The following is a 27943-nucleotide window of genomic DNA, read 5'->3' as shown; positions in this document are numbered from 1 at the left end:
TGCTTTGTATAGCTGGCGACCTATACTACCCATCCACAATCGGTTTAGAAAAACTAATTTTGTTTTGATACAAAAACCGATTTTTGAAAAACGAATTTTTTAAAATTTAATTTTATGGAAAATTTTTTTATTTTTGATAAGGGGGTCACTGCGTTACAAATCTAAACTTTTTATTGCAAAATCAGAGTTTGGACTTATTTATTCTTGGCAAAAAAGCTTTTCTTTATTTGTAAAGATTTCGTGACGAGAGCTGTGACTGTGGTGATATTGTTCAAAACAATATAATGTAGGCCCAGTTCGGGTAATAAGAGTTTGGATCCCCACTTTTCCTCCCCCCAATAAAAAGTCAGTTTGCGTAATGACATATCAACTAATCAGTTAAGTTTAACATACATACATACATACATACAGTATAATTAATTTAAAAATAGGAGAAAAAAAAGGAGTAAATTGTTATCCTTAGGTTCGTTAGCTTAGTAAACATAATTTATGCGCCATCGGCGCCGGAAGCAGCAGCAAAATGAAGACCGAATTCACTCAACACAAATTATTATTTACTTTCAATAAAAATGGTTATGGTGATCGGGAATTATATTCTTCAAATAAGCAGCCTTTGTTTCTTTATCCCATTTCTAAATAAGAATACAGTATTTTCAGATTAGACAGAGTTTTGCTTAGTAAAAACCACTGAGGTCGATTTAATTTCGATATCATTTCATTTATAACTCAGCTCTAAAGTTCTTCTCTTGTTTAATATTTATTTTTACACACATTATCAATAAATTTATTCCTTGCAGAATCGAAAGGAGAAGTCAAAAGCTTTTATTAGAACTATTATTACATGCCCATAAATATTTTTAATGTTAGTCGCACATTTAAAAGCAAATTGATTTTAGGTAATCTTCCATGTGTTTTTTTTTTTGTTTTTTGTTTTGTTTTTGTAACTTTAAAAGTTGCTTCGATTAATTGAGTCGCGAAATGAATTTTTGATTGTTTGATTTGATCGACACCGCTCTGCATTTTGCACTCTGGAATCGAAATTCGATTCTGAGTCTTATTTTCAATAACTTCTAACACACAGGAGTAGTAGGTATATTGGTTTAATATTGGTTGTTTTGAGAGAATTGCATATAACGCTTTGTGCTTGGTGGCTTGGTATTCTGCTCGTGGATTGCATCAATTCGTAGTCCGAGATATCGCTACATATATCATCGAATATAGTTTTTCGGTTGGCCTCTACGCACACACGTAGCTTGATTCCAAAAATTCGTTGTGTTCTTGTGTAAAAAGAGATCTCAAAACAAAAACGAGAATTGCTGATTTCTTGATTGGTTTGTCTATCTGGTGGTTCGTAAGTTTGGTGTTCTAGTGCTGGCAAAAATTCCGGGGAAAATTCGGGGAGACTTGTGACTTGTAAATAGGGACTCGATTATTGGTGGGGAGTTAGCTGAGGATGGGCCACATGGCCCAACCGTCATAGAGCTTAATAGTTAAACTACAGATCGGCTCGTTATTTGTACGCGGCTACGTGTATCCGTATCTGAATTGCTATATCTTAGGTATATGTATTTCTGTTCCGGCTGCCTCGGCTGGTAACTATATCTAGATATCTTGTATAATTGTATATATATATATATATATATATATATAGACAGAGAATAGCGAACATTGATGCTCAGACCCATTAGAATAGTTTTTTTTCGGCTGCTCCTGTTGATGCATCTCCAAGACGTGCCAACCATTTGCACTATTTAATTAATATTGTATATATATTTCTTGTAATATATAATATTGGTGTTTTGCTGTTGCTGCTTGAAGACTAATTGTTGACGGGGCGGCGGCCTCGCGGCTTGATCTTCTCGGATATCTGCCACATCTCCTCCTCGCCCATAAAGTCCTTGAAGTTTTCAAAGAAGCGTATGATGCGCTCGTTGCGTCGAAATGGATAGGCGCTGTATGCGGGCAAAAATAAAATAAAATCAGGCTCACAAATGGGGAGAGGGAGTCTTATTGACTAGATAAATTACCATTTCTTAAAACGTTTCATGTTGACAATTATGTTGTACTGCTGCCAGCGCTTGGAGAAGTTAATGACGCCCTTGGACAGGTAGTCCTGGTTGCCGACATGCACGAACGTCAGATCCTGCAGAACCAGGCCGCTAAAGGGTACAATACGTTAGCTTTTAAATCGTGTTTGCACAGGAGGGGAGGAGAGGAAAGCATCCTTACATGTAGGGTATGCAGGGCGGATTAGTTTCGGCCAGGGCCTGGCGGTAGGCGCGAAAACTGGAGCTGGAATCGATGAGGGTGCAGAAGGAACGCACCTCCTCGGTGATGCCCTTTTGCCACTCCAATCTGCAAGACAAAACGAGGATTAATCGACCGCCTCACGGATCACACGGGCACAACGTGCAACACCGCCCACCTTCTAATGGGGCCCGAATCGAGGGCCGAGAGCAGCGCCAGATACGAGTTGTAGTTGTTCATCTTGCGCAGATGCTTCATGATCTTGATGAACTTGTTCACATGCTTCTCCCGCTCCTTGGCATCCTGCAGACGCAGGATCTTGGAGCGCGCCCAGTAGGACATCTTGTTGAAGTGCTCGGTAAACTTGTTGAGGTTGGGCGACTTCTCCTCGCACTGATCTTTGGCAAATAGTAATACTTCGGGTATCTCGATCTTCTGGAACAGCTCCGCATCTAGCAGCGTCATCTGTTCCGCAATCTCCAGCGACTTGAGGTCCAGCAGGCTGGGCTGGTTGCCCCCACCGCCGCCTCCAGCGGATGCACTGCTCCCACCACATCCGGCGATTCCCGCACCGGCGCCACCACCGCACTCCAGCTCCCCGATGAAGCCGTACACCTTGGGCTCCTTGTACAGCGTCACCTTCTCCACGAACTTGTTGCGCAGCAACTTGGCCAAGTAGAGTTGGCCAGAGCAGACCAACTGATAGACAAACTCCACCAGCAGGCTCAGCAGTCGACTAGTGAGATCCGTCGACCTGGACGGAAGAGACAGGGATTAGTAGGTATGCAATGGTCGGGAGCCATTTTTCAAGAATTTTCCCAGCTCAAAAAAAAATTGCCTTTTTTTCTAGAATTTTTTTTAACGAAAACCTCTTAATTGTTTTGAACGATATTATTTAAAATTACATAGATTTATTACATCTTAGTAATTTTTTTTATAAAAAATATATTGAATAATTATGTTTATAAATATATATTATTTGAAAGAAAAAATGTCAATAGATTTATTAAAATACCAGCATAATCTAGTCTTTAACCTAAGGATTTATTTATATGCATTACTAACAATCTAAATAAATATTTTAGCTTTCAAAAAAAAAAAAAACGATTAATGACTATATTTTTTTGTAAGTCTGACAAAATTTCAGAGAAATCGTTTCGGTAGTTTTCCCAGGAATTATTTCTTTTAACCCTCTACCTTTTCAAATTTGTTCGGATTAACTTGGAAATCTAAGGATGTATTATTACATAGTTATACTTAAAATTTCAAAGTTGCAAGTGGGGGTAAGCCCTTAAAGAATTCAATTGGGCATTGACTTGTGGTCTAGGATTGTAGGCCCCCATATAATCCTCGTCTCAGAACTGGTTCAAGTGCTCAGATTGCAAAGGACTAGCCACTCATTACTCACGTGAGATCGTTGACGACTCGGACCAGCAGGGAAAGGTCTCATTGGCGGCCTTCTGCTTGTTGTCCTGCACTTGACAGAAGAAGTATGTGTAGCGATGGGTCAGCTTCTCGATCACGTCGATCGGCTGGATGAAGGTGCGGAAGGTGGTAATGAAGGCCTCGCTGAATGCTGCACGAACGGAATGGACAGAGACAACAGAGGCGTTGGGTAAATGATTATGCGACGAACAATGGGACTTGGTATGTGCGGCTGCTAGGTGCTGCTTGTGCTTGTGCTTGTTTTTCTGCTTCTGGGATTTGGAATGCCTACCATTGTCGGCGACCTTCTGGACACGGCTGGCGTGCACGATGAGGGCGTCAATGTAGCCGCCCTTCACCTCCGGCCCGTCCTCCTCCTTCTTCTTGAGTATCAGGTACCGTGTGATGTTGACCTCCTCGAGCATGTTGATCAGCATCTCCTTTGGCTCCGCCTCCGCTTCCTCCTCATCCTCCTGGTGGTGGTGGTGGTGGTGGTGCTGCTGCTGCTGCTGGGCGGCATTCTCTGGCTTGGCAACTTCGTCAACGCTGACAGCGCTGACACCTGAACCGCGACTGGACTGGTGGTCCTCCGTCAGCGGTTCCGACTCCTCCAGCAACTGGGGTGTGCTTATCGGCTGGCCGGCATTATCCTCGCCCTCGACCACGCCAACGCCAACGCCCAATTCGCTGGGCAGCTGATGCGAGTGACAGTAGAAGGTGTGGCCGCCATCGTCGACAGCGCTCACATTCTCATTGCTGTCCAGCACAGGCGAACGGGGCTCCGGCAGCGACTCCTCGATGGCCAGGCCATCGTTGAGCTCCTCGCAAACGGTGGCCATGCGGCTGTCCGGCCTGCCCGTCGACCCATTCTCGGCCAGCGTCGGCTTCGGACTCGGCGGCGGCGTGGTCACAATGATGGGCTGCAGCGAGGGCGACGGTCCCAGGCTGGTCGCCTTGCGTTGCCTGGAGTTCTTTGGCGGAAGGGCGGGCGGAATCTCATGCTCCGGCGACTGCTTCTTGCTCGTCGACATGGTGCTGCAAGATGTTCGCATACATGGAAATGAGGTTAGCAACCATATATATATATTCAATACCCAAAGTATACTCACTCCATGGTCTGACTGTGCGTGATGTTGCGTATGGTGTTGACGCCATGGATCGTCTGGCAGCGCTCAACTCGCGTGGACGCCGAGCAGATCTCCATGTAAGCCAGAACTGCAGTGGGGTGCAAGGGAAACGGGAATCGTTAGCAACTTTCGCTTAAATGGACTGGACGACGGTAACCGAACTAAGCGAACGGAACGGAGCGATCGATCGATCCTGGTAGACCCTCACCGCTTAGGTGGGATATACGGGACATACGGGATGTACAATGCGAATGCCCCGGATGAACTGGTCGTTCTAACAGGCTTACGGGTCTACGCCAAGGGATCGCATCACAACAACAAGTAACAGGAACGGATAACAGCACAGAGAGCAGGAGGAGATTTGGACAGGTGGGACGACACAGTGGGTTAGGCGGAGCGAAAGGGAAGCCAGTGAACTGTAACTGCATCTAGGACTAGAGGGCTTTAAAACGGAAACTGCAAACGGCAGCAATTTTCAAAGCAGAGCGAGCTCGAAATGCTCTTTTTTTTTGTGTGCATATATATGTATGATTTACAGAATGTATTACCACTAAATGGCTATCAAAATTGATGGAGTTTTAATTATAATTATAATTTGAAATAAATTATGGGAGCTTTTCTATGACTGTGGGTTTTGACTACAACTAGCTTTAGCGATTATACATAAATTCAAGTCGAAAATATTGTGGTTTTAGTTGAACAGATAAAAGCATTGCGAACTCTCGAAGGCAGCCGAAAATGTTTGTTTTGTGGGTGATTTGGTTTCGTTTTTTTTTTTTTTTTTTTTTTTTTTTTTTGGCATTTAGCATTTTGTCATTTTGGCAGCAAAAGTTGGCTTAGTGTTTTTTTTTTTTGTTTCGTTTCGTGTTGGTCCTCTAGTAACACACACAGACTTACCCGAAAAGGCCACACTTTGAAACACTAGATGTTGGTTGGAACGATAATTTAGATGGGTTAGACTCTTGCGAACAACAATTTGGCAAACTTTCTTGTCGCCAGCATTTCTAGGGGGTTTGCGATAATGCGGTTGGTGGTATGTGCTATAAATAAAATGGTCTTAAAGAAACAAACAAATCGCACACCGCCGTGCTACCAATAACAAAAGGTGATGACTGATTGGGTCTGATTGGGCTGGCCAACCCATTGACTGACTGTTTGGAGGTTTGATTGTTGTTCTGGTGTTTCGTCTGCTTCTGTTTTGGGTTCAAAGATCGGTGGAGTCACCTATTCAATGGGTATGGTATGATGGATACCGCTCAAAAAAAAAAAATAAAGGACTTTGATGATGGAGAAATCCCTTGAAATGCGCTCAAAATACACCCAAATTTAAACATACCGCTCGGCCTGGCCTGGGCGGTTCGACAAAAAAAAAAAAAACGATAAAATTAACATATATACACAACGGAAAACACACATACACACAGTACGTACGGTACGAGATGCAGAACCGAAACAAAAAATGAAAAAAAAAAAAAAAAAAAAAATCAAAAATCAAATATCGAAAATCAAGAAGAAAAAAAAAGAAAACAAAAATCGATGTAAATAACGTGTGCATCGTGGGCAAACCGACTTACTGTGCTTTTTCTTCATGGGCAACGGCGGTGGCTCCTGGTCGAAATGGCGCTGCAGATGGGGTCCCTCGATCAGGCTGTGGTGCTTCGCCTGCCACTGCTGCAGCTGTCCCGCGGAGCACGAGTGCGGATGGTGATAGTGATGCGGATGCTGATGCAGATGGGGGTTGAGGTGATGGTGCGGCGACAGCTGGCGCAGCTCGGCCACCTCCGACTGGCTGCTCCGGTGGCTGGCCCAGCCGGAATGCGCCTCGTCCAGCTCATCGCCGGCGCCGGCGCCGGTGGACTCGTGACGCGTGAGGCTGCCCCGGTGGATGCTCTTGGGCGGCAGGGCGGGCGCCAGCTCTGGCTCCAGTTCGCTGTTGATGCCACTGGCATAGCCGGTGGTGGTGGTGCTACTGCTCGTGGTGGTGGTCGTGCAGCTGCTGCTGCTGCTGCTCGACACCTGCCGCTGGCTGTGCGACACCGACTGGCTGATCTGCTGGTACTCGCTGCTGCTGCTGATCCCCATCGACGCCGCCGCCGCCGTCGTCGACTCACTGATGCTGATTGCAATCTCCGAATTGCTGCTCGAGGACTTCGTAGAGGACTCCGTCTGCGTGGAGGTGCGAAACTCACGCATCGAAACGAAACCTGCCGGTCGGAAGGAAGGAGAGCGTTAAAAATAGTCCATAAATCAGTGTGAGTTGTGGGTAACAGGTAACAGGTAACAGGAAGCCAAAACCAAGCGTAAAGTAAATAATACAGGAGGAAAGCAGTGGGAGTGGGGAAGGAATCAAGCCAAACTATTTTACACCAGCTATTGATGTGTTTAAAAATATATATACAGAAAGCCTAGTGTGAAAAAGGCTAAAGCCTACAATGTATTTATTTATATGCAATTTTTAAAGTCTGCCAATTAAGCTTTACAAAATTAAATATTTATGCAGGAAAGGAAATGTCGCCAGGTTGGGTAACGGATACAAAATATAAAGCGGGATTGTAGCTACGATGATAGATTATTTGTTTTTGGGTACCCGATTCGTTTGAGTGGCGATTGCTGTTAGTTTCCCCGCCACCAGCCACTGATGCAGCAGCTCCGCCATCGGCTGCTCCTCCAGTTCCACCAGCAGAAGCACCAGTACCAGTACCAGCACCAGCACTTCCAGCACTAGCAACACCACCACCAACCGAAAGTGGTGTCTGCATTTTGTCCTCCATGGTTTCTGTACGGGATTCGTTGGTCGAGGGTGGTTGGGTCACCACTTGAGTTGAGCAGTGTGAGGGGAGCGGCGGTGCGTGGCGGCAATACTCACTGTAGCTGAGCAGCTTGTCCATGTCCTCGTCCATCATCGCCGGCATCTTTGGCATCATCTGTCTCAGCTGCTGCTGTTGCTGCTGCTGTTGCTGTTGCTGCTGCTGCTGCTGTTGGTCCTCCTCCTCCCGCGAGTGATTCAAGGCCGAGTCGAAGGAGCACTGACTGTTCTCATCCGGGGATCGCGAGCGCACTGACAGGCTGAATCAGGAAATCAATCGTTAAACTGGAGGAACTTAAATGTGTGTGAGTGTAAGTTACCGATCCACGCCACAGTTCAGCAGCGAAATGTTGGAGCTGCAGTCCAAATCCAAATTGGAGGTGGATGTCGATGACGAGGACACTACCGCTCCCGTTCCCGCTCCCGTTCCCGCTCCGGAAGCTGCTCCCGGTTGGCTGCGTCGCTTTGGCGGCAACGGTGGCGGATTGCTGGCCCGGTTGGGCAGCGGTGGCTTCGGCGGTGGACTCGTGTCGCGCAGGATGCTTTCGGTGCTGTGGGAGCCGCGCATGGGATTCACGTTATGCTGCTCCAGGATGTCGCGCTCCTTGGGCGTCAGCGCAATGTCCGGCAACGAGGTGCGCTGCGCAATGGCCGCCGATTCGGCGGCCGAAACACGCATAATGCCGGCGCCAGGGACACCGGCCAAGGCGCCTGGCGAGGCGGAGACCACGCTCATTATGTCCGCCGCCGCACCAATGCCGCCCAAACCAGATCCACTGTAGCGGAAGGCGCTCTGATCCTGCTCCTTCAGCTTGCCCTGCGCCAGCGTGACGAGATTCTGAAGGGAGTAACGTAACGTTTAGAGAGAGAGAGAGGGAGAGGGGGAGAGATGGCTCACCCGCACTGCATCCTCCAGAAGATCGATGACTTCGCGGACATTCTCGTTGCTCAACGAGGCGCACTCGCCGCTCTCCTCGGAGAGCATCACCTCGTCGCAGAGCTTGATGAGCTTGCCCAGGCTCTGGTAGACCTGCTGCGTGGCGGAGCTCATGATGGCACTGTTTTCGTTCATCGTATAGGTTTGGATCACTGGCGAAAGGGATCAGTTAGTGGTCAAGAGTTGGTTGCTTAACTGATAGTCTTCTGGTCTTCTGGTCTACTGGTCTACTGGTCTACTCACCGGAATACATGCTGGCTATGGTTTCCAGGATGACCGTGCCATTGCCGGGCAGCACCTCCAGCTTCTTCTTGAGTATGACATCGCGGAAGTGCTTGAGCGCGTTCGAGATGTCCTTGACGTGCGTCTCCAGCGTTTGGGTGGACCGCTGCACCTCCTCGGTGGTGGGCGGCGCCTTGCTGCCGTGCTTGCTGCGCGGACTATGCGGCGAGTGGGAGCGCCCCAGCGTGTTGTTGGTGGTCCGCATCAGGGAGATCTTCTCGATCAGGTCGTCCTTGAAGGAGCGCGCCCGGCGCGCTAGCTTAGTGCCCTTTAGGCTGTTCTTGTGACCCGACGATCCGGCACTGGGTGGTGCCGGTGGCACTCCACTTCCACTTCCACTTCCGCCTCCCGCTCCTCCTGCGACCCGACTAGATCCACCAGGCGTTGCCTGCTGTTGCTGCTGCTGCTGTTGCTGCTGTTGCTGTTGCTGCTGTTGCTGCTGCTGCTGCTGCAACAAGTGAGGGTGGTGGTGGTGGTGGTGGTGCGCGGGTGGTGGCGGGGTGCAGGCGGTCGAGTATCCGCCGCTGTTGATGCTGTTGTTGCTGCTGCTGCTGCAGCCGCCACCGCCCACTCCGATGCCGGGCGTGGATGGAGAACTGATGCTGCCGTCTGTAAGGAGAGCAATGGGAACGAGTACATCAGTCATAGTAAATTATTTTCTTTATTTATATGTAGTCAGTCAGAGGAAATTATGTTCTTTTTTTTTAGATATAAGTAGTGGAGTTATCACAACATAAACCTTCAAGGTAAATACATGGATTTTGGGTTGGGTTTTGCAAAGTTCTATAGAAAGCACAGTATATTTTTATCTTTCTTCTTCATAAGTATAGAGCTATCACAGTATATCATCATTAGGGTATAACCTTAAATCAAAGTATATAGGTTATTAAGTAATAGGTACATTTATTTTTAGTAGCACGTTGCTTTTTATATATTCCTACTGAAAACATACAAAAATACCTTTGTAAAAGCAAAGAATATATGTAATTTTTAAAGTACAAAAAATAAAGAAACAGAATTTTTGTTTTGGGAAAGTAAGGGAATTTGTTTCCTATCATATAATATGATATCATAATCTTTGGAAAAATCACTTTTTGAACACATATTTGGAATCAAATTGCATACGTATTACCATTTGTAATAAAGTTTTAGTTATAAAAAATTTGTCATTTTATTTAAACAATGTAATATCATGCCTTATATATGATTTGCTGTGTGCAAAAATGAAATCTTTACTGTTGAAGCCGCATTCTTGAATGCCAAATCTAAAAGCAAAAGTTGTCACATTTATAAACCACAATCTTCTCCAATATAAGGCAATGTCGACTAGGTTTCATACTTTTCTTTACTTGGATATTAAAAGTGAACATTTTAAATTCATTGAATAAATTATACCAGAATAAAATCAAAGCCATTTTGTAAGAGTTAGAAATACAAATTTTTCCTTTCAAAAGGCTTAAGTCAAAAACGTTAAGGCAAAAAACTAGCATTCCAATTGTTACAAAATTTATTTATTTATTTATTTTGTACAATTTGTTGAACAAACTTATCATAATAAAGAAACTTTAATTAAAATGTTTCGTCTTGTAAATTGAAAAGTTTGATAAAATAATTTTTGGCACAACTAAAGAAGGAATGATTAGATTTCCGGTTTAAAATTGTGTAAATTGCCCTTGGCTATCCGAATATAAAAAAAAGTGACATGATGACAATCATCGAAGCGAAAAGAAACCAATCAAAATTAAAAACTTTACACAACAAAGTAATTTGCAAAGTTTTGAAATAAAAATTTAATATTTATTATTTCTTTCTTCCCCACTTCAAAATAAGATGATTTTTAGCTTGGAGGCCTGCAAGCAGAGGCATAATAAAAAATAGTGAAATAATTACAGCTCAAATGCACATATGTTATAAAAATTCCTGGCATTTGCAGGGGCCCCACTTTTCGGAATTGTTCATGCGAGCCCAACCATTTGGAATTTTGGAACTTTTAGAGTGGCCCCAAGTGGTCAGCAGTAAGAGCTAAAAAGCGAAGAGCGAAGAGCAGTCGAATAACGCACACCACCCACCACCCACCACCCAGCAAGCGAAAATCGCTTCGTGTAGTGGTCGCTTTCACTTACGGCACACCGCATTCTTGAGCGGCACAGGTGTGGCGGGCAGCGCCATCGCCATCTCCATACCGATATCCACATCCACATCCATCTGCTGTGGAATCGCTGGCGTTGATAGCGCCAATCGAGTCAGCTTTTTGTATTTGCGACGTCTGTGGAATTTGATGCTATGCAACGTGTTGCCGCTGCTGCCCATGTTGCAGGTGTTGCTGCAGCTGTTGCTGCAGTTGTTGCTGCAGTTGTTGCTGTTGTTGTTGCCATCGCGCGGCGACCAAGATTGCCGCTGCGTCTTCCAATGATGATGACGAACGCCATCAACATCATTATTATTATCATTGCCGCCGCCGGTACTGGGATTCGGTGGCAATTGCTTGACCGTGTACGAATAGAAACGCCAGCGATCGGCCAGCGCACAGTCGCTCAAAAAAGATTCATCAAACTGCGGCATATTGCATAATGGCAGCAACAACTTCAACTTCAACTTCAACTTCAACACGCATACGCATAACAATTTGTTGTGGTTAAAATGTTTGGCCAAAACGAATGCGCCGATAGCAAAACACACACACACACACACACACACAGTATGTATGGCTGATTTCACCAAATACCGATAAGCGATACCAGCAACATCAGTAGTTTGTATAAGATTGTTGATTTAAGCGATTGCCGATTGCAACATCTTTATTTTATTGTGCAAGTAGCATGTTTTAAATTGATTATTTCACTTTCGATTTGCTTTTTATTGGCTATATTTTCAAGGAAGTTTCGAACACTGATCAACACACAGCATCTTTTCCATATCCAACACGATAAGCGGTGACAGCAGCAAGTAGATTGTTAATATACGCCGACACTGATTTAAATATTTCACTTTAAAGTTTATTTTGCATTTATTTTAATGCTTTTGGTCGATTTCCAGTACATGATAAACGATTTAAGCGATTACCGATTACAACATTTTTTGGTCATGTTGATTGAAATTTTATTTACTTCAAATTAATTCGCTTTGTTGGATTGCCAATTTATCTGATTAGCCATAAAATTTATATTTCCTTGTATTTAACATTTACGAGCTTTTCAGTTTTAACTGCCGCAATTGTGTGACAAACTAAACTTTATTTAAAGAGTCAATTTCCTATTTTCTTGACACATTCAAGTGCGATTTCCGCACATTTCTTATCAATTTCAATTTCCATTCACCACCGGCACTTTGGCGTTGTAATATCAATAAGCTGATTGATAAGCCACGATAGGCAAACACTTTGTTGCACTTTCAGTGCAATTTCTTTCACTTTCAAGAGCAATTTGCCGCTATTTTCTTTGATTTTTCCTATCTATCTATCTATCCATCTACTTTTTCGTAGCGCTCCTCTGGTTGGCCTCTGGGTGAGATGTTGATTAAATAAATCACAAATAAAAATGATTATATTTAGACGCCGCCGCTGCTCTGTCGCTGGTGGGTGATGCTGATGTTGCTGCTGTCGTCAGCTGTCGCCGTTGTCGTCGTCGTCGTCGTCGTCGACCGTTCGCGTTCGCGTTGTCGTTGTCGACTGGAAAGCGCACTGAACTATGAAAATCCGCAAACGGGCAGAAGCAAAAGACCAGGCAAAAAGCGAGTGTCCGAGTGTCTTGGAGACCCGCTAACCGGCCAACGGCAATGGCAACACATTAGCAATATAGCAATAGCAATAGCAATAGCAATAGCAATAGCAGCAACAGCAGCAGCAACAACAGCAGCAGCAACAACAGCAGCAACAGGCACGGCGGCAACATTAGCCGACACAGCAACAAAACGAGAGCCGTTGAGGAAAAAGAGTCCCAGTCCCAAATGGCACTTGCCCACCTGGCTCATCTCTCCTGATCTCTCCCTGCTCTCACCTTCTCTCACCTTTTCTCCCATATTCATCAAACAAAATTTGTATATAAATACATTCCACTGATAGCCACAATACAGTACAAAAATATATAAATGATTTTAATATTTTTACAAATATTATTTTGATAATTTACAACTTAAGAGTACATGATTTGTATTAATAACAATTGATAAACATTTTTTTTTTTATATAACAATAATAATAAAATCATGTCATGTTAGAACTAATATAGTAATTTTTAGTACATCAATTAATTGCAATTTGTAAGCACTGATTCAAAATGTTGTGATTTGATAATTAAAATGGAAGATTACAAAGTTACCGACCCTATAAAGTAAAAATTTTTAATTTATATAAATATACATTTTTTTTTAGCATCAACATCTAAATGATTTAATGCCTTAAAATAAGTTACTCAAAATTTTCTATTTATTTACTATTTCTATACTTGTAGAAAAAAAAAATTGGAAGCTATTCAATCGAAATATTTGTATATATTATATCAGCATACAAATCTTAGTTTGTTGACAATCCTTAACCTTGTTTAAGTCAAAAACATTTTATAAAAAAAAAATAGCAAACACTGATCCCATATACCCAATTTTTCTCAGTGCAGCCAGCGGTTTGCGGCTCTTTCGAGGAGGGAGGCTGCTCGACTACTCGACTACTCGACTGCTCTCCATCTCTAGAGCTCTCCGCCAATTATCAATCAGCTGGCACACCTGAAAGAGCTGAAAGAGGTGAAAGAGGTAAAAGAGCCGCCGGTGGTGAGACGGTGAGGGGGTGGCGAAGGGGCGGTAATTGGGGGGCGGCAAAGGGGGCCATGAGTCGACTCTGGGCGGATTTCTTCAATTTGCAAGTGCTGCTCGTGACTTGCCTTGGAAATGAACTAACTGCTGCGCAAATGGGCGAAAATCGAAGGCGTCGCCAAAAGTAAATACAAAGAAAAATATCGCAAGCAAAAGCATGCAAAATACAAAACACAAAAAACATAAAACAAAAAAAGAGGCCCAAAAATCCCCAGCAGTACCTGAAATGTATATGGAAAGCAGATAAACCCCAAGTGGATCGAGTTTAGTGGCAAGAAAGGGCCATTATAATCGTCGGCCGGTAAGTTAAGGTTAAGGTTAAAGTTGTAGCCCAAAACCAAAACCAAATCCGGGAGATAAGGTTAATGTCAATCCTGAATTCTAAATCCTGGCCCACATATGGCCTATGGCATATTAAAATAGAATAATGGGGTGGTCGTGCAGGGGCGGAAGTTCTGTTCCGTGGTGCGGATTTCAAGGTCAGCGGCAAAACGCGCTTATCAAAAGCGTATTTCGCTGGCCGTTTTAGAGCTTTTATCGTGTTGCGACTTCCTGTCGATGAAATGTTCGCGATAGGCGTACAAACGCCTTTGTTCCGGCTTCTTTTTTTCCCGACCGGAATTCTTAATAGGCTACCCACAAAACTCTTGACAATTATCAGTTATTAAATATTGTTTTAAAGATAATCAAAATGTTCGTGGTATGTTCGTAATCAAATGTTCGTAGCAAAATTAACAATTTATAAAAATTGAAGCCGTAAAAATAATCAGGAAATAATCTCCTGAAAAAAAATTAACCACATCTTAAAATAGGGAAAATGTTAAAAAGGATTTCTGGTTAATTTTAGATGTAATTTCATAAACGTTTCTAGGACATAATCTTCCAAAAATAAAATTAAAACAAACAAATTTTCAAATCAAAAATAAAACACAAAAAATGTTAAATGAAATTTAAATAAGGGCAGAGAAACGAAAGTGCTGACATTGTCCCACAAAGCCTTACAATTCTTTACACAAAATTCTTAAAATATAAATATGAAAAATCAAAAAGTTATTCTCAAAAGTTCTAAAAATCAAGAAATGCAACAAACATTAGAAATGCTACATTTTGACCTAGTGCCCCACCCCACCCCGCTTTTCTCGGGCAATCCAATTACCACCCACTCCAGTGCAGGCAATAGAAGTCACGTTCACCCAATTAATTTGGCACACCGCAGAAATGGGAAATGCAAAGAGCAGTCAGACACAGACACAGACACAGACACAGACCCAAAAGCCAAACCCGATATCACCCGCCCCTCGGCGACTGCAATATCGAGTCGAGAGCCACTTTGCATGATTAGGAAATTGGATCAGGCAACGGACCCAGCGACTTGGAGCCACCGAGCGGGTTGGACGAGTCGAGTGGAGTCGATCAAGAGGTGATTTCAATTCTGGTTTTGGCCAAAAAAAAAAAAAAAAAGACAAAAATGAAGGCACAAACCAAAAGAATTAACGCAGTAGATCTTGCCTAACACGAACCGTTAAATAGGTTACCCACCAGTGTCCCAAATTTAGTTAAATGCTATTAAGATATGATACAATATGGATTTTTCTAAAACAATTTAAGTTAAACTTATGCTGAAACAAACATAATAAATAAATAACAATGACTCTCTAGCAATATAATATTAAAAAATTCATTAAAAAAAAAGTTTATATAATAGACAGTAGTTTCTGTAAAATTATACAAGAACACATATAGAACAAGTTAATAATTATAGACAGTAGTTTAATTAAAAAAATAAATATAAAAGTTGTACAGGAAACTAGACATATTAAAGCATTTAATAGTTCATAATATATCGTAGGTAATTCCACGTATCGACGTTCTGTTGTGGCCAAACTGGGCTAGGCGGATTCAAAGCAACTGTCAAATAAAGAAACAAATGGGTGGGGATTTGGGCCGAGGGGGAGGAGTTGACACCAAAATTGGTAATTGGCACACCCGATGAAGACGACGATAATGAAGATCGTTCATAAAATCATCGAACGCATCATCGTAATGCCGTTGGCTCGTGTATGCAAAGTCCTCGGGGCCTACAAACTTGACCAATATTCGCGAATGTCGCCCCTCTTTTACCTCCACGCATTTCCCGACCAGTTTCAATGTTGCTGTTATTGTTATTATGCAGAGAAAAGAAATACTTATACAGTTAAATCAGTATTCTTACATTCCACAATCGAAACTTGAACAACATTGCTAAATTTATTGATTGGAAAAGGGCAATATCTTAGAATTTTAGAGCTCCTTTATTTCAGGAAATAAGAATATAAATCGATCTTAGTTTTTTTTTCCAGTGCATCTTTAACCAGTTTGGAGATTGAGAGATTGAGAGACCGAGAGTAAGCCTATTAGCAAGAGCAGCCACGAAATCGCGAAATGTAAAACGAAAATAAATCCAAAACCGCACAAAATGTGAAATGCTCACTGAATGAGCACACCAGAAACAACAAATAAACAAAACTAGAGTCGAGGAATTTCTGTTTGCCTTTTGGAATGCCATGCTTTCTAACTGCCGCGATCGCGATAGTTCCTGGACATATAAACACATAACATATGTGCACACGAATGATGTAGTACCGCACGCACATGGGTGCCCAATAAAAAAATACAAAATCTGCTCTACATTGAGCAAAAAGCCATCAAATCCAACTAAATGACATAATCTGTTGGAAAACAAAACAGAAACAGAAACAGAAACAGTAACAGACACAACACACATTTTACGAAGCGACAAGTTTTCATGCAAATTGGTCATTAGGAGCATAAAAACACAATCTCAAGTAGTAAAATAAACTAAACGATTGAAGCTGAAAATGTACGGAGCTACTTGCTTACTTCCAAAGTAGTTAGTTACATATTAATTAAGAGCAACAATTTAAACAGCCATTAAGGCAATGTTTCAATGAACCCCGGCATTCGTTTGACCTACACACTTTTGGTCACAATACCAGAGCTAGCTGAATGTAATTAATAAATAATTTTACAGAATTAAAGAATACATTTTAAAAAGAATTTCCCTTTCCAAAAAATCTTTTAAAAGGTTAGTTTTTGACGGTTATAAGTTCAGTAGTTTTTGTTCCATCATTTTTTTTCAGTGTTTCTATGGTGCTATGATGTTGACCGCTGCTGTAGATAACAGCAAATTCCAGTTTATGCCAACTGACTGTTAGCTTGCTAACTTTTTCGCTGTTAACACTGCTCAGCACATGCTAATTTATATACAGAGAAGCGATATGACCAATTTTGGTAATCAAATCGGTCGTATTTCACACCACGACGGCTTACATTTGTGTCACACCGAAGTGTTGTTTGAAAAATATCAATATGATATCTTTAAGATCGGTTTTTAAGCTATGAATTTATATTTTGTATTATTTGATAAAATAAACGTGATTTTGAAATGAAAAATTTGCAATACAAATTCTTATAGATTTTTCCACAGTGTAGTTGATAGTCAGGTGTGTCTGTAAAGGGCTCATGTGGAATCCAATTCATTTGACAGTCTCTGATTTATGCATGGGCATGGGTCATCGAGTGAAGTGATCACGACAGGTTTTCATGCCGCTTAAATGCATCGCATAATACCCATACACCTACACACCTGGGCAATATGTTATCCACAGGGAGAAATAATGCAGTTATCTTGATATCTTCAGCTATTATTTACCAACTCAAATTTAAATCATTAGAGATTTCTATATATTTTGTACAATTTACTGTGATAAAACATTCCTAATGCTCATATCAAATGGTAATAAGAAATAATATAATATTTCTATATATAAAATAATCATACAATTTTAGAAAATTTCTGAATATGGTATTAGTGTGATAATATTAAAAACCAATGTCTATTAGTCTCTTATGTTCATTATTAACGATCTGAAAATAGACATTACCTTTTTAAATTGGTAATTATATCTTTTTCATATCTCACTCAATATTGCTTATGTATTTTTTCTTCAAGTGTGGTCTAATATAGTGGGTGTGAGAATGGGACTACTTTGGAACTCCTTTGCCTTTGCCTTTGCCTTTGCCTTTAGCCATTTGCCCTTTGCCCCCGCCCTTCTGATGACGTCACTCACAGGTGCTGTCATCGGGAAAGTATGTGCATTTGTTTTCGTTTTGTACGAGAGCTCAATTGGCACCCCCCGCGTATGAGTATTATTCCCATCAACAATGCCAATGAATTGGTAAATTATACATCATCGTGTTTATAATTTGCCTTCTCCGTCGATTACTCACTCAAGAATTGTCACTGTTGCGGTGTGGCTTCTTTTCGCCCTTTTTTTGTGTATTTATAGTGGCTAATTTTCCAGCCGCCGTGTATTTATTTAACTTTTCACCTCGCGCAAACACAAAAACAAAACTAAACAACAGAACTTACACACCTAAATATTTGGGCGCACACTTCACAGTTTCGATACTTTTCTTTTTTATTATATTTCTTTTCTATAATGGACTCCGTCGTAAATCGGTCCGTTCGTCCGTTCCCGGCAACGGTTAGATAACTTTTGAGCAGCTCGTCGTCATAATTAATAATGCGCTGCAAACAGACAGCCAGAAAGCAGCGACAACAACTGAGGAATGGCACAAACAAAAAACATCAAAAAAAAAAACAGAAAGAAAACTCTCAACGCAGCGTAAACGAAAACGAAACTAAACATTTTTTTGGCGCACTGAGAACAAAATCTGTGCTTTTATCAACAAGCAATTTCGTACTAATAAGTATTTTTGTTACTATTTTTATTTATGCCAGTAAATGAACGCTTTAGTCACAAAGCGATAAAGCTCTACTTGATGAATAAACTTGTTACACATAACTAATCACTAGATTTAAAAATAAATACTCACAATTATAATATCCTTGTTTTTAATACAATATGATAACAATTTAAATATTTATAGAATAATTTTGTTTTTTTAGTACTTTTAGGATCAAGAACGACAGTTGTTGTTCTGGATCTGTTTTGAAAGCATATCTCTCGATCTACGAAAGATATTTCTTGCCATGTAAAAGAAGGAGTGCGTGACCTATTTTACGTATTGAGAAATTTCACTGCTTATTCCAGAATATACAAACTGATTTTCTGTTGATGTAAGAATAAGAATACCTAGCTGATATTTCAACTTGTGCCACTCGTGTACATCGTTAAATGTTTAAACAGTTTTTTTTTGTGTGTGTAGAAGGGGTGTATGAGGTTTTTTTTAATGCCTACTCCATACTCCATAGGCAGAGAAACGAGCGACAACGAAGCGAGGCTGAGAAATTCTATGGAGAATTGGGAGCGATGACGATGACGATGGCGATGGCGATGGCGATGACGGTATAATGGTGACAACGACGATGACGATGTCGCCGGGAGTAACTGCTGTGCGTGAGTGTTTGTAAGAGGTGTGGGTGTTTGGGTGTCACCCACTTTACTTTAAAAACAAAATGGGAAAAACGAGGGGCCCCTAGTTAATACTTGTCAACCAGAAACATTGATAAACAAATGTTGTAAAGGTGAAAAACCATTAATAGTTGCGTTCAACATCATTTAGTTGGAATACTCCCTAATACTTTAGTTTTAGTATAAGCGAACTTTTAGTTTCCAAGCATATAGTTATAATAAAAAGAAAACACCATTCATCCAATTTAAAAAAAAACCCACAAATTAAAATAGTTTAAAACCTAGGATATATGATTTTGTAGTAATAAAATGAACACAAACACTCTCGATATGGCCAATAAAACTAGTTAATAATTAATCTTATGATCTCCAGTTGCTTTTTTATCTTTATGGCTATCCACGGAAAGCTGTGCAAGTTAATCGCTTCAATAAATCTAATTATTAACTTAAGGGAAACAGTTAAAAGCGATTGGGCGGGGTGAATACCCTCCAATTAATTTGGATTTCTCAATTCTCAATGAAAACTCTTTCACTTTCGAATGGAGTGCCCAGGCGCTGAATGAAATCTTCGATTCGATTCAAGCAGGTGGTTATAATAGTTATAATAAAAAGGCCAGGGGGGAGGGGGCGGGGTGTGTATGGGGGGGTTTACAACCAACTGCAACAATGTAACTGTCCAATAGACACGCTTCAGATACTCTTGGTCAGAAAGCAAGACAGAAAGGCGGAAAGACGGAAAGCCAGAAAAGAAGAATGAAAGTTTCGCACTCGAGAAGAAAGCCAGACGGAGGGAGGGGGAAAGGGATAGTGGGGGGGATGGGCTGAAAAAGATTGGGCGGCCAGGTGAACAATTATGACATAGAGCGTTGAGTTGACGATATGAAAACGAAATCCATAGGAAAGCAAAAGTGCAGAATGGCAATTGTGTAAGTGAAAAGCACCGGGCAGGCACACAAAGCACAAAACACAAAGCAGTTAAAACGAAGCCCACAATCGAGTTGACATAAACAAACCAAAGTTGTGGGGGCTGCCAGAGGGAAAGCGGGTAAGCGGGAAAGCGTCATCTCATACGTGACCATAGACCGTAGTCCCAGCACAATGGCCACCAAAGACAGGTAAACGCAGTCCGAATTTCACTCGGACGGACGCCACTGAAAACTATCTTCCCACTTGTGGCCACACACCAAGATGACCATTAAATAAATATCCCAAGATATGAGTTCCCCAAACTTTATCTCCTTTGACCCCAAGGGAATTGTTAATTCGAAAGCTTTCTTTAACGTTTAAAAACGAGCCCAATAGATCTTACAATTTGTCATTTACAACTTGGATTTTCTCTAATAAACTATTAAAACAGTTTCTGTCAATGCTTGAACTATTGATTTTTAGTTCAAAAACAATAATTATTATAAATAAATCTTGCAAGAAAATAGTTTCACCTTTTTTAAACACCAAAAGTCAGTTAAGTAATTGTTTTTGTGACAGGTCTAGCTCCGAAACAAAGTACAAGTAACTCACTGTTTCCAGCAAGTTTGGTAGCGCAAAAAAATAATACATTAAATTTAATAACCTACAAGTTTAGTTGGTGCTATAAGATAAGAACTATATTTCAGCATAGAAAACAAATACTACTGTTGAATAAATAATAAATGTAATTAAATATCGCCTAAACAAGATGGTGTTATAGAAGTATGACTATGTTCCAGCATACTTGAAAATACCCTGAATATCTACATTAGATTTGCCACCTTTATTTGGTAAACTCAAACAAGTGTCCATTAGTTGAGCAACTACACAGGCATATTCTATGTATGGTTTAAACATTGCCACTTGCCATTTTTTCTTTGACTCTGCCGCTATCTCTTTTAATCGCTGCTCATTTCAATTAAATAATTTTCAACTCGACCGAGTTTAAAGACAATATGTATATATGTATAATGAAATAAGGGCATCTGTCGGCGGGCTCTCACTTGGTCAATTAAGAGCTCTTTGGACATAGCACAAGCAGAAGCAGAAGCAGAACAGACGCCCACATGGATTCTTGCTTAAGGTCAGGGTCAGGGTGGCAAAAACGAGGCAATCGAAGCAATAGAAGCAATTCCCGGTTGCTATTGACCTGCCATCTCGCATCGCATGTCACCTTTCAGCCGCAAGCGGATGCATATTATTCCCAGGAATCGGAATTCTCCTTTTGACCAGGCTCCACCTGCCAGGCTTCTCAATTCTCAATTCTAAATTCTCCATTCGCCATTTGCCATCCGCCATTTGCCGTTCGCTATTTGCCATTCTCAATTCCTGATTCCTGGCAATCGTTTTGTGCGCTTTGTCAGCCGTTATTGGACGGTCCGTGCTTCCGTTTGCTGTCCTGGCCACAAAGCCATCAATTCCCGACACTTGTGCGCCTTTGTTTGGCCTGAATGTGACAAACAAACGCTCGGAAAAATGTTTATTCTCTGGAAATCTGTTTTCAGTCCGGGCAAATATGTGGCAAAAGGGGCAAATTTTTCTGTTATTCAATTTCATTTATAATCTGATATGTGTTATCCAATAAAAGATTAATATCATTTAACAGAAAAGTGTTTTTTTCTGGAATTGTGCATATATTATTTACATATTTTCCAATGCTAATAAGTGCAATTAAAAAATCAGCTTATTGTTTATTGATTTATGGCTGGCGACGTTTTATTTGGACTCATAATAAATAGAAATAATCTACTGTTTCCTGTGTTATTAAAAATATGTAAATATATGTTTACTAAATAAAATAGCTTATCAGAGAATTTAGTGGAAAGGTTTTTAACAATAAGTAATGGTTTTTCGAATGAAATCTCTTATTTGAGAGAACTTACTTATTTAAAGTTGTAATTGATGAAAAAAAGCAGGAACATTATAGAAGGGATATTAGATATTTGGTTTATATCAGGATGAATTTATTGGATGTATTTGGTGCTATTATCAGCCTTATTTCAGCTTTTAATTTAAAAACCAATAGTTTCTTTATTTTTCGCTACAATTGAGTTGACTGAGTATTCTACATATTTTGCCAGAGTGCATTCATTTATACGGATTCGGATTGCGGCAACAGGTGACAAGGCAACAGCTTCCCCCTTTCTCCAGCTTAGTTAGAAAGTGCAGTGAATGCATAAGCTAACACAAAATTGTTCAATCAACAACAATTAAACAAAACCCTTTTCATGTATACTAAATTCCCATTTACATTTGCATTTACATTTCCATCTCTCGCCAGTCGGAGAATGTTTTCATTCGTTTGCGGCATGCCAAAATGTCGTAGGCAAACACAACACAACACAACACAACACACATCGCATCGCATGGCATCATATATACTATAAGTATGTACATATATTTATATATATGTCGCACATCACCCAAATGCTGGCAATCCCAACAATGTGGACATGTGTTGACACAGACATGGAGCCGGGCGATTAGATTAGATACTGACAAGGTGGGCGAGATATCCGATCGGGTTAGGAACAACCACAACCACGGGCAGTATAATATCTGGCAATATCTGGCAATATCGGTTTTATGGCCCAGCATCCTGTGCCGTGGCCATTAATCAATCAAATATCCGATATAACTATGTACTTACGAACTATTCAAATTAGAATTGTAATGACTTGCTGTTTCAAATATATTTAAGATATTTCAAAGGAAAGTGAAGCGATATGTTATACTATATGGATTAAGAAAAAAAACAAAATTCCTTTACTTATCCTATATCTTGATAACATTTACCAGCTTTATTAAAAACCAATTTATGGTAATTATAGCGCTGAGATTTCATGCCTACGTCAAAGGGTTTCCCAATTGCGTACTTTCGAGTGATAAACTCCAGCTGAAACAATTCCCTCTTCCGTTGAAATTCCAGAAACGATTCACACAGCTCCCCAAGGAATAGTAATATATCTCAATAAGCCTGTTGCCCAATTTATTGGCAATTGATTCATCTTCGATCCGGGCATAAAATGCCACCGCGGCTGATTTGGATTCTGATCAATTTGGCCGATTATGCTCGCCTAATTTGAGACAATTGCAGCTAGATGAAAATGATGATTTGTCCGTAGCCATTATTCCATTATCTCGACGAACGATCGCATTCCACATCGGCATTCCACAGAGCTATCTCTCTGTCTCTATCTCTTTCTCTATCTCTATCTCTGTCCCGAGCTCAAGGCCGTTTACACATTCAATTGGAACTGAAAACTACTGACAAACTGGAAACGGAAAACTGAAAACTGGGCACTGGCAATTGTTTTGTTTTTGTTTGTTTTATTGGGAAAAATTGCACACAGAAAAATGCACACGAAAAAATAATGAACACGATATCCATATATTTGTGTAAAGAGATACCTTTTCATGGGTTTAAATACTTGACTTTGATCTTGAAACTTGGCTAACAAAGCGCTTTGCTCTTAAAGGGTTATCAATTTGGCTGATAGCAGAAATGATAAATTACTTTGATAAGCCATTTATGATAGTCCCCTTTAAAGCCATGTAGACAATATTTAATTATTTATGTACAAAATTACCAGTAATTAAATGCAAAACTAAATTCAGTAATTCGGTCTTGACAAATTAATGTAAGGAGAACAGCAGCTCTGTATTTGTACTTGAACAACTAAAATAAATTATCTAACAACTTGTAAATTCAGATAACAAGCTTACAATTTTGCAATATTTGTGAATTGCACATGGAAATCTTTAATTGCGAGTTAACACCTTGGACTATTTTAGTATTTGCAAACATAATAAAGCCACTAGATAGTAGTATAGTAGTAAAAATAAAATATACAACCAGAGAAAAAAAGCAGATAAAAAATCATTAGTCACACAGGTATGACAGCATTCAAATTGTATTTTAATTTTGGTAGGGCAAATATTTCACTTTTAAAGTGATCAATTTGTATACATATTTTTAAAAAATAAATCAATGAATATCATAGTGTGTTTTTCCCACAGTGCCCACTCATTCATCATACATACGCTTATTGGTGGCCCCATTGAGGCGCTGATCGAGGGGTCCCACACCGACCCCAATCCCAATTCCAGCTCCGTTTCCGATTCCGACCCCCGTCGTGGCCATATCCATCGCATCATCGGCACTGGCAGCGCGATTAAAGGGTAAACAAAACCCTTTTCATGTATACTAAATTCCCATTTACATTTGCATTTACATTTCCATCTCTCGCCAGTCGGAGAATGTTTTCATTCGTTTGCGGCATGCCAAAATGTCGTAGGCAAACACAACACAACACAACACAACACACATCGCATCGCATGGCATCATATATACTATAAGTATGTACATATATTTATATATATGTCGCACATCACCCAAATGCTGGCAATCCCAACAATGTGGACATGTGTTGACACAGACATGGAGCCGGGCGATTAGATTAGATACTGACAAGGTGGGCGAGATATCCGATCGGGTTAGGAACAACCACAACCACGGGCAGTATAATATCTGGCAATATCTGGCAATATCGGTTTTATGGCCCAGCATCCTGTGCCGTGGCCATTAATCAATCAAATATCCGATATAACTATGTACTTACGAACTATTCAAATTAGAATTGTAATGACTTGCTGTTTCAAATATATTTAAGATATTTCAAAGGAAAGTGAAGCGATATGTTATACTATATGGATTAAGAAAAAAAACAAAATTCCTTTACTTATCCTATATCTTGATAACATTTACCAGCTTTATTAAAACCAATTTATGGTAATTATAGCGCTGAGATTTCATGCCTACGTCAAAGGGTTTCCCAATTGCGTACTTTCGAGTGATAAACTCCAGCTGAAACAATTCCCTCTTCCGTTGAAATTCCAGAAACGATTCACACAGCTCCCCAAGGAATAGTAATATATCTCAATAAGCCTGTTGCCCAATTTATTGGCAATTGATTCATCTTCGATCCGGGCATAAAATGCCACCGCGGCTGATTTGGATTCTGATCAATTTGGCCGATTATGCTCGCCTAATTTGAGACAATTGCAGCTAGATGAAAATGATGATTTGTCCGTAGCCATTATTCCATTATCTCGACGAACGATCGCATTCCACATCGGCATTCCACAGAGCTATCTCTCTGTCTCTATCTCTTTCTCTATCTCTATCTCTGTCCCGAGCTCAAGGCCGTTTACACATTCAATTGGAACTGAAAACTACTGACAAACTGGAAACGGAAAACTGAAAACTGGGCACTGGCAATTGTTTTGTTTTTGTTTGTTTTATTGGGAAAAATTGCACACAGAAAAATGCACACGAAAAAATAATGAACACGATATCCATATATTTGTGTAAAGAGATACCTTTTCATGGGTTTAAATACTTGACTTTGATCTTGAAACTTGGCTAACAAAGCGCTTTGCTCTTAAAGGGTTATCAATTTGGCTGATAGCAGAAATGATAAATTACTTTGATAAGCCATTTATGATAGTCCCCTTTAAAGCCATGTAGACAATATTTAATTATTTATGTACAAAATTACCAGTAATTAAATGCAAAACTAAATTCAGTAATTCGGTCTTGACAAATTAATGTAAGGAGAACAGCAGCTCTGTATTTGTACTTGAACAACTAAAATAAATTATCTAACAACTTGTAAATTCAGATAACAAGCTTACAATTTTGCAATATTTGTGAATTGCACATGGAAATCTTTAATTGCGAGTTAACACCTTGGACTATTTTAGTATTTGCAAACATAATAAAGCCACTAGATAGTAGTATAGTAGTAAAAATAAAATATACAACCAGAGAAAAAAAGCAGATAAAAAATCATTAGTCACACAGGTATGACAGCATTCAAATTGTATTTTAATTTTGGTAGGGCAAATATTTCACTTTTAAAGTGATCAATTTGTATACATATTTTTAAAAAATAAATCAATGAATATCATAGTGTGTTTTTCCCACAGTGCCCACTCATTCATCATACATACGCTTATTGGTGGCCCCATTGAGGCGCTGATCGAGGGGTCCCACACCGACCCCAATCCCAATTCCAGCTCCGTTTCCGATTCCGACCCCCGTCGTGGCCATATCCATCGCATCATCGGCACTGGCAGCGCGATTAAAGGGTCGCGGTTTGCGATTTTTGAAGCGCAGGCGCAGCTCCGTGTTGAGAACGCGCATTTTGTCGACGGGCGGAAATCGATGCAAATCGATGGAAATCGATGTAAATCGATGCTATACTCTCTACACCCACCCTGCTCCTCTATAATAGGGGGGGGGGGGTCTGCCTAGAGCTTTGTTACTGCTGGTTGTGGTTGGGGCGCGGGAATTGGAGCAAACGCATCAACGACTCCAACTCAATTTGTGGGCCGCATCGATTGGATCGCTTCGATCACTGATCACACAAAAACACTCGAAAAAAAATGAAACAAACTGAATGAATCAATGATTTCGGGGATCGCCCCTATATATGAATGATATCACTCTATGGAGCTTTATGGCGGGTCACGAGAGCTCACAGACGGCACACACAGGCTTTTCATTTATTTCGACTTGACTTAATATTTCTATTTTTATTTCTATATCCGTACGACCAGCAGCAGCCACACACCGTTGTTGTGAAAATTTCGCGTGCGACTGACTGACCGAGCTGAGCCACCCAACAAAACCCAACCCAACCCAACCCAACCAGCCCAACAAAACCTACAAAACCAACAACCAACAAGCAACCAATTCAACCTACCCAACCGACCGCCGAACCAGCGAGCGGTAAACTTTGAGCGGTGAGCGGTAAGCGATGAGCTGCGAGCGCACAACTTTTACAATCTAATCGCCGCGGCCACTGGGCAGAGCAGTCGTCGCCAGAGCAGACAATCTAGCTACTTTCCCCGCCCCACCAGCAGTCTGATTTCAGTACTCAATTGGTAATCAAATATATCTACATATAAACACCAAAAAATAGTACCCTTTATTTTTTTGGGACATCCAAAATATTTTTTTACAAAAAAAACTGCATTTAATAAGCGTTTTTGTTGTTATCTGGCCGGAGGGAAACTCACATCTGAAAGACTTAATGCTTTTCTTTTGGATCTGATCTGACGGAATAAGCTATATTTTAACTTTTAATAATGGGTAACATCAGGTTTTTTGCCAACATCTCAAAAAAAAAAAAAAAAAATTCAGGTGTGAATACCAATTGGTTGCAAATTTTATTACAAAATCAACGAGGCGTGACATTTTAAGCGAAAACATATACAATTTATGAAAAAGATAAGCACGCCTTTCGATACATGCGTATTAAGTGAAAAGTTTTTGGAAGCTGCCCTATTCGCACACCCTTGCAAACAGTTTTGGTGATTAATTAGATAATTGTACCTATAGTTTAACCGACAAAAAGTAAGTAACAAAAGTATGACACTACCTTCTACATTACCTAGATATTAGTTTTTATCTTGAGACAAATCTGATTTATGTATTTAGGTACCGAAGTATTTATATTTATTTTGTTTCAAATTTGCTTAACATTTGTACCTTGCCAGGGTGGAACGAATTAAATGTCTCAACACTGCTTGTATATTATACTTCAGGTCAAAAGTTTGTAGCAACTTTACAAAATCAATAAGCTATTTTGGGGCTTAGAATTTATTTTATTATTATTGTTTATTATATTTTCGGGCTCTATGATTTATAGAGAAACAATTTGTACATTGCCCAGAGCTATGCAAATGCCCGGGAGTGTGACAGCCAGCGGCTGTTATCAGCGTCAAGGGGCTCTTATCAGGCTATGGAAACATTCAGTCAGCTGGCTGTTAGCTGGTTATTAGATTTTGCACTCGCTAAAAAAAAGGTAAACACCGAACGGGCTGAACACACAAAGAAAGACAG

At 40.6% G+C, this 27943-nt stretch overlaps 1 protein-coding gene and 1 long non-coding RNA gene across 3 annotated transcripts; one reads left to right on the top strand and one right to left on the bottom strand.

The window, feature by feature from the left end:
• Positions 1-356: 356 nt before the first annotated feature.
• On the bottom strand, positions 357-12608 carry LOC128260804 (guanine nucleotide-releasing factor 2). The gene is given in 15 exon segments (XM_052994048.1): positions 357-1952; positions 2028-2159; positions 2230-2355; positions 2426-3001; positions 3656-3686; positions 3689-3823; positions 3965-4707; positions 4782-4887; positions 6374-7003; positions 7387-7575; positions 7666-7865; positions 7926-8443; positions 8504-8694; positions 8786-9433; positions 10948-12608. Coding segments are annotated over 15 exon segments (4797 nt in total). The 5' UTR covers positions 11387-12608; the 3' UTR covers positions 357-1819.
• A 726-nt stretch (positions 12609-13334) lies between these two features.
• Positions 13335-26986, top strand: LOC128260827 (uncharacterized). 2 transcript variants are annotated; one of them, XR_008268185.1, is made up of 3 exons: positions 13335-13928; positions 18906-19050; positions 26659-26986. It is a non-coding gene; the product is annotated as an uncharacterized LOC128260827 (long non-coding RNA). The 2 variants fall into 2 exon arrangements; XR_008268186.1 differs by having other exon boundaries at positions 18600-19050.
• The last annotated feature ends 957 nt before the right edge of the window (positions 26987-27943 follow it).

This window comes from Drosophila gunungcola (assembly GCF_025200985.1).
Source record: "Drosophila gunungcola strain Sukarami chromosome X unlocalized genomic scaffold, Dgunungcola_SK_2 000039F, whole genome shotgun sequence".
Taxonomy (NCBI): domain Eukaryota; kingdom Metazoa; phylum Arthropoda; class Insecta; order Diptera; family Drosophilidae; genus Drosophila; species Drosophila gunungcola.
Note: the sequence above shows the minus strand (reverse complement) of the source record. Positions and strands in the feature narration are given on the sequence as shown.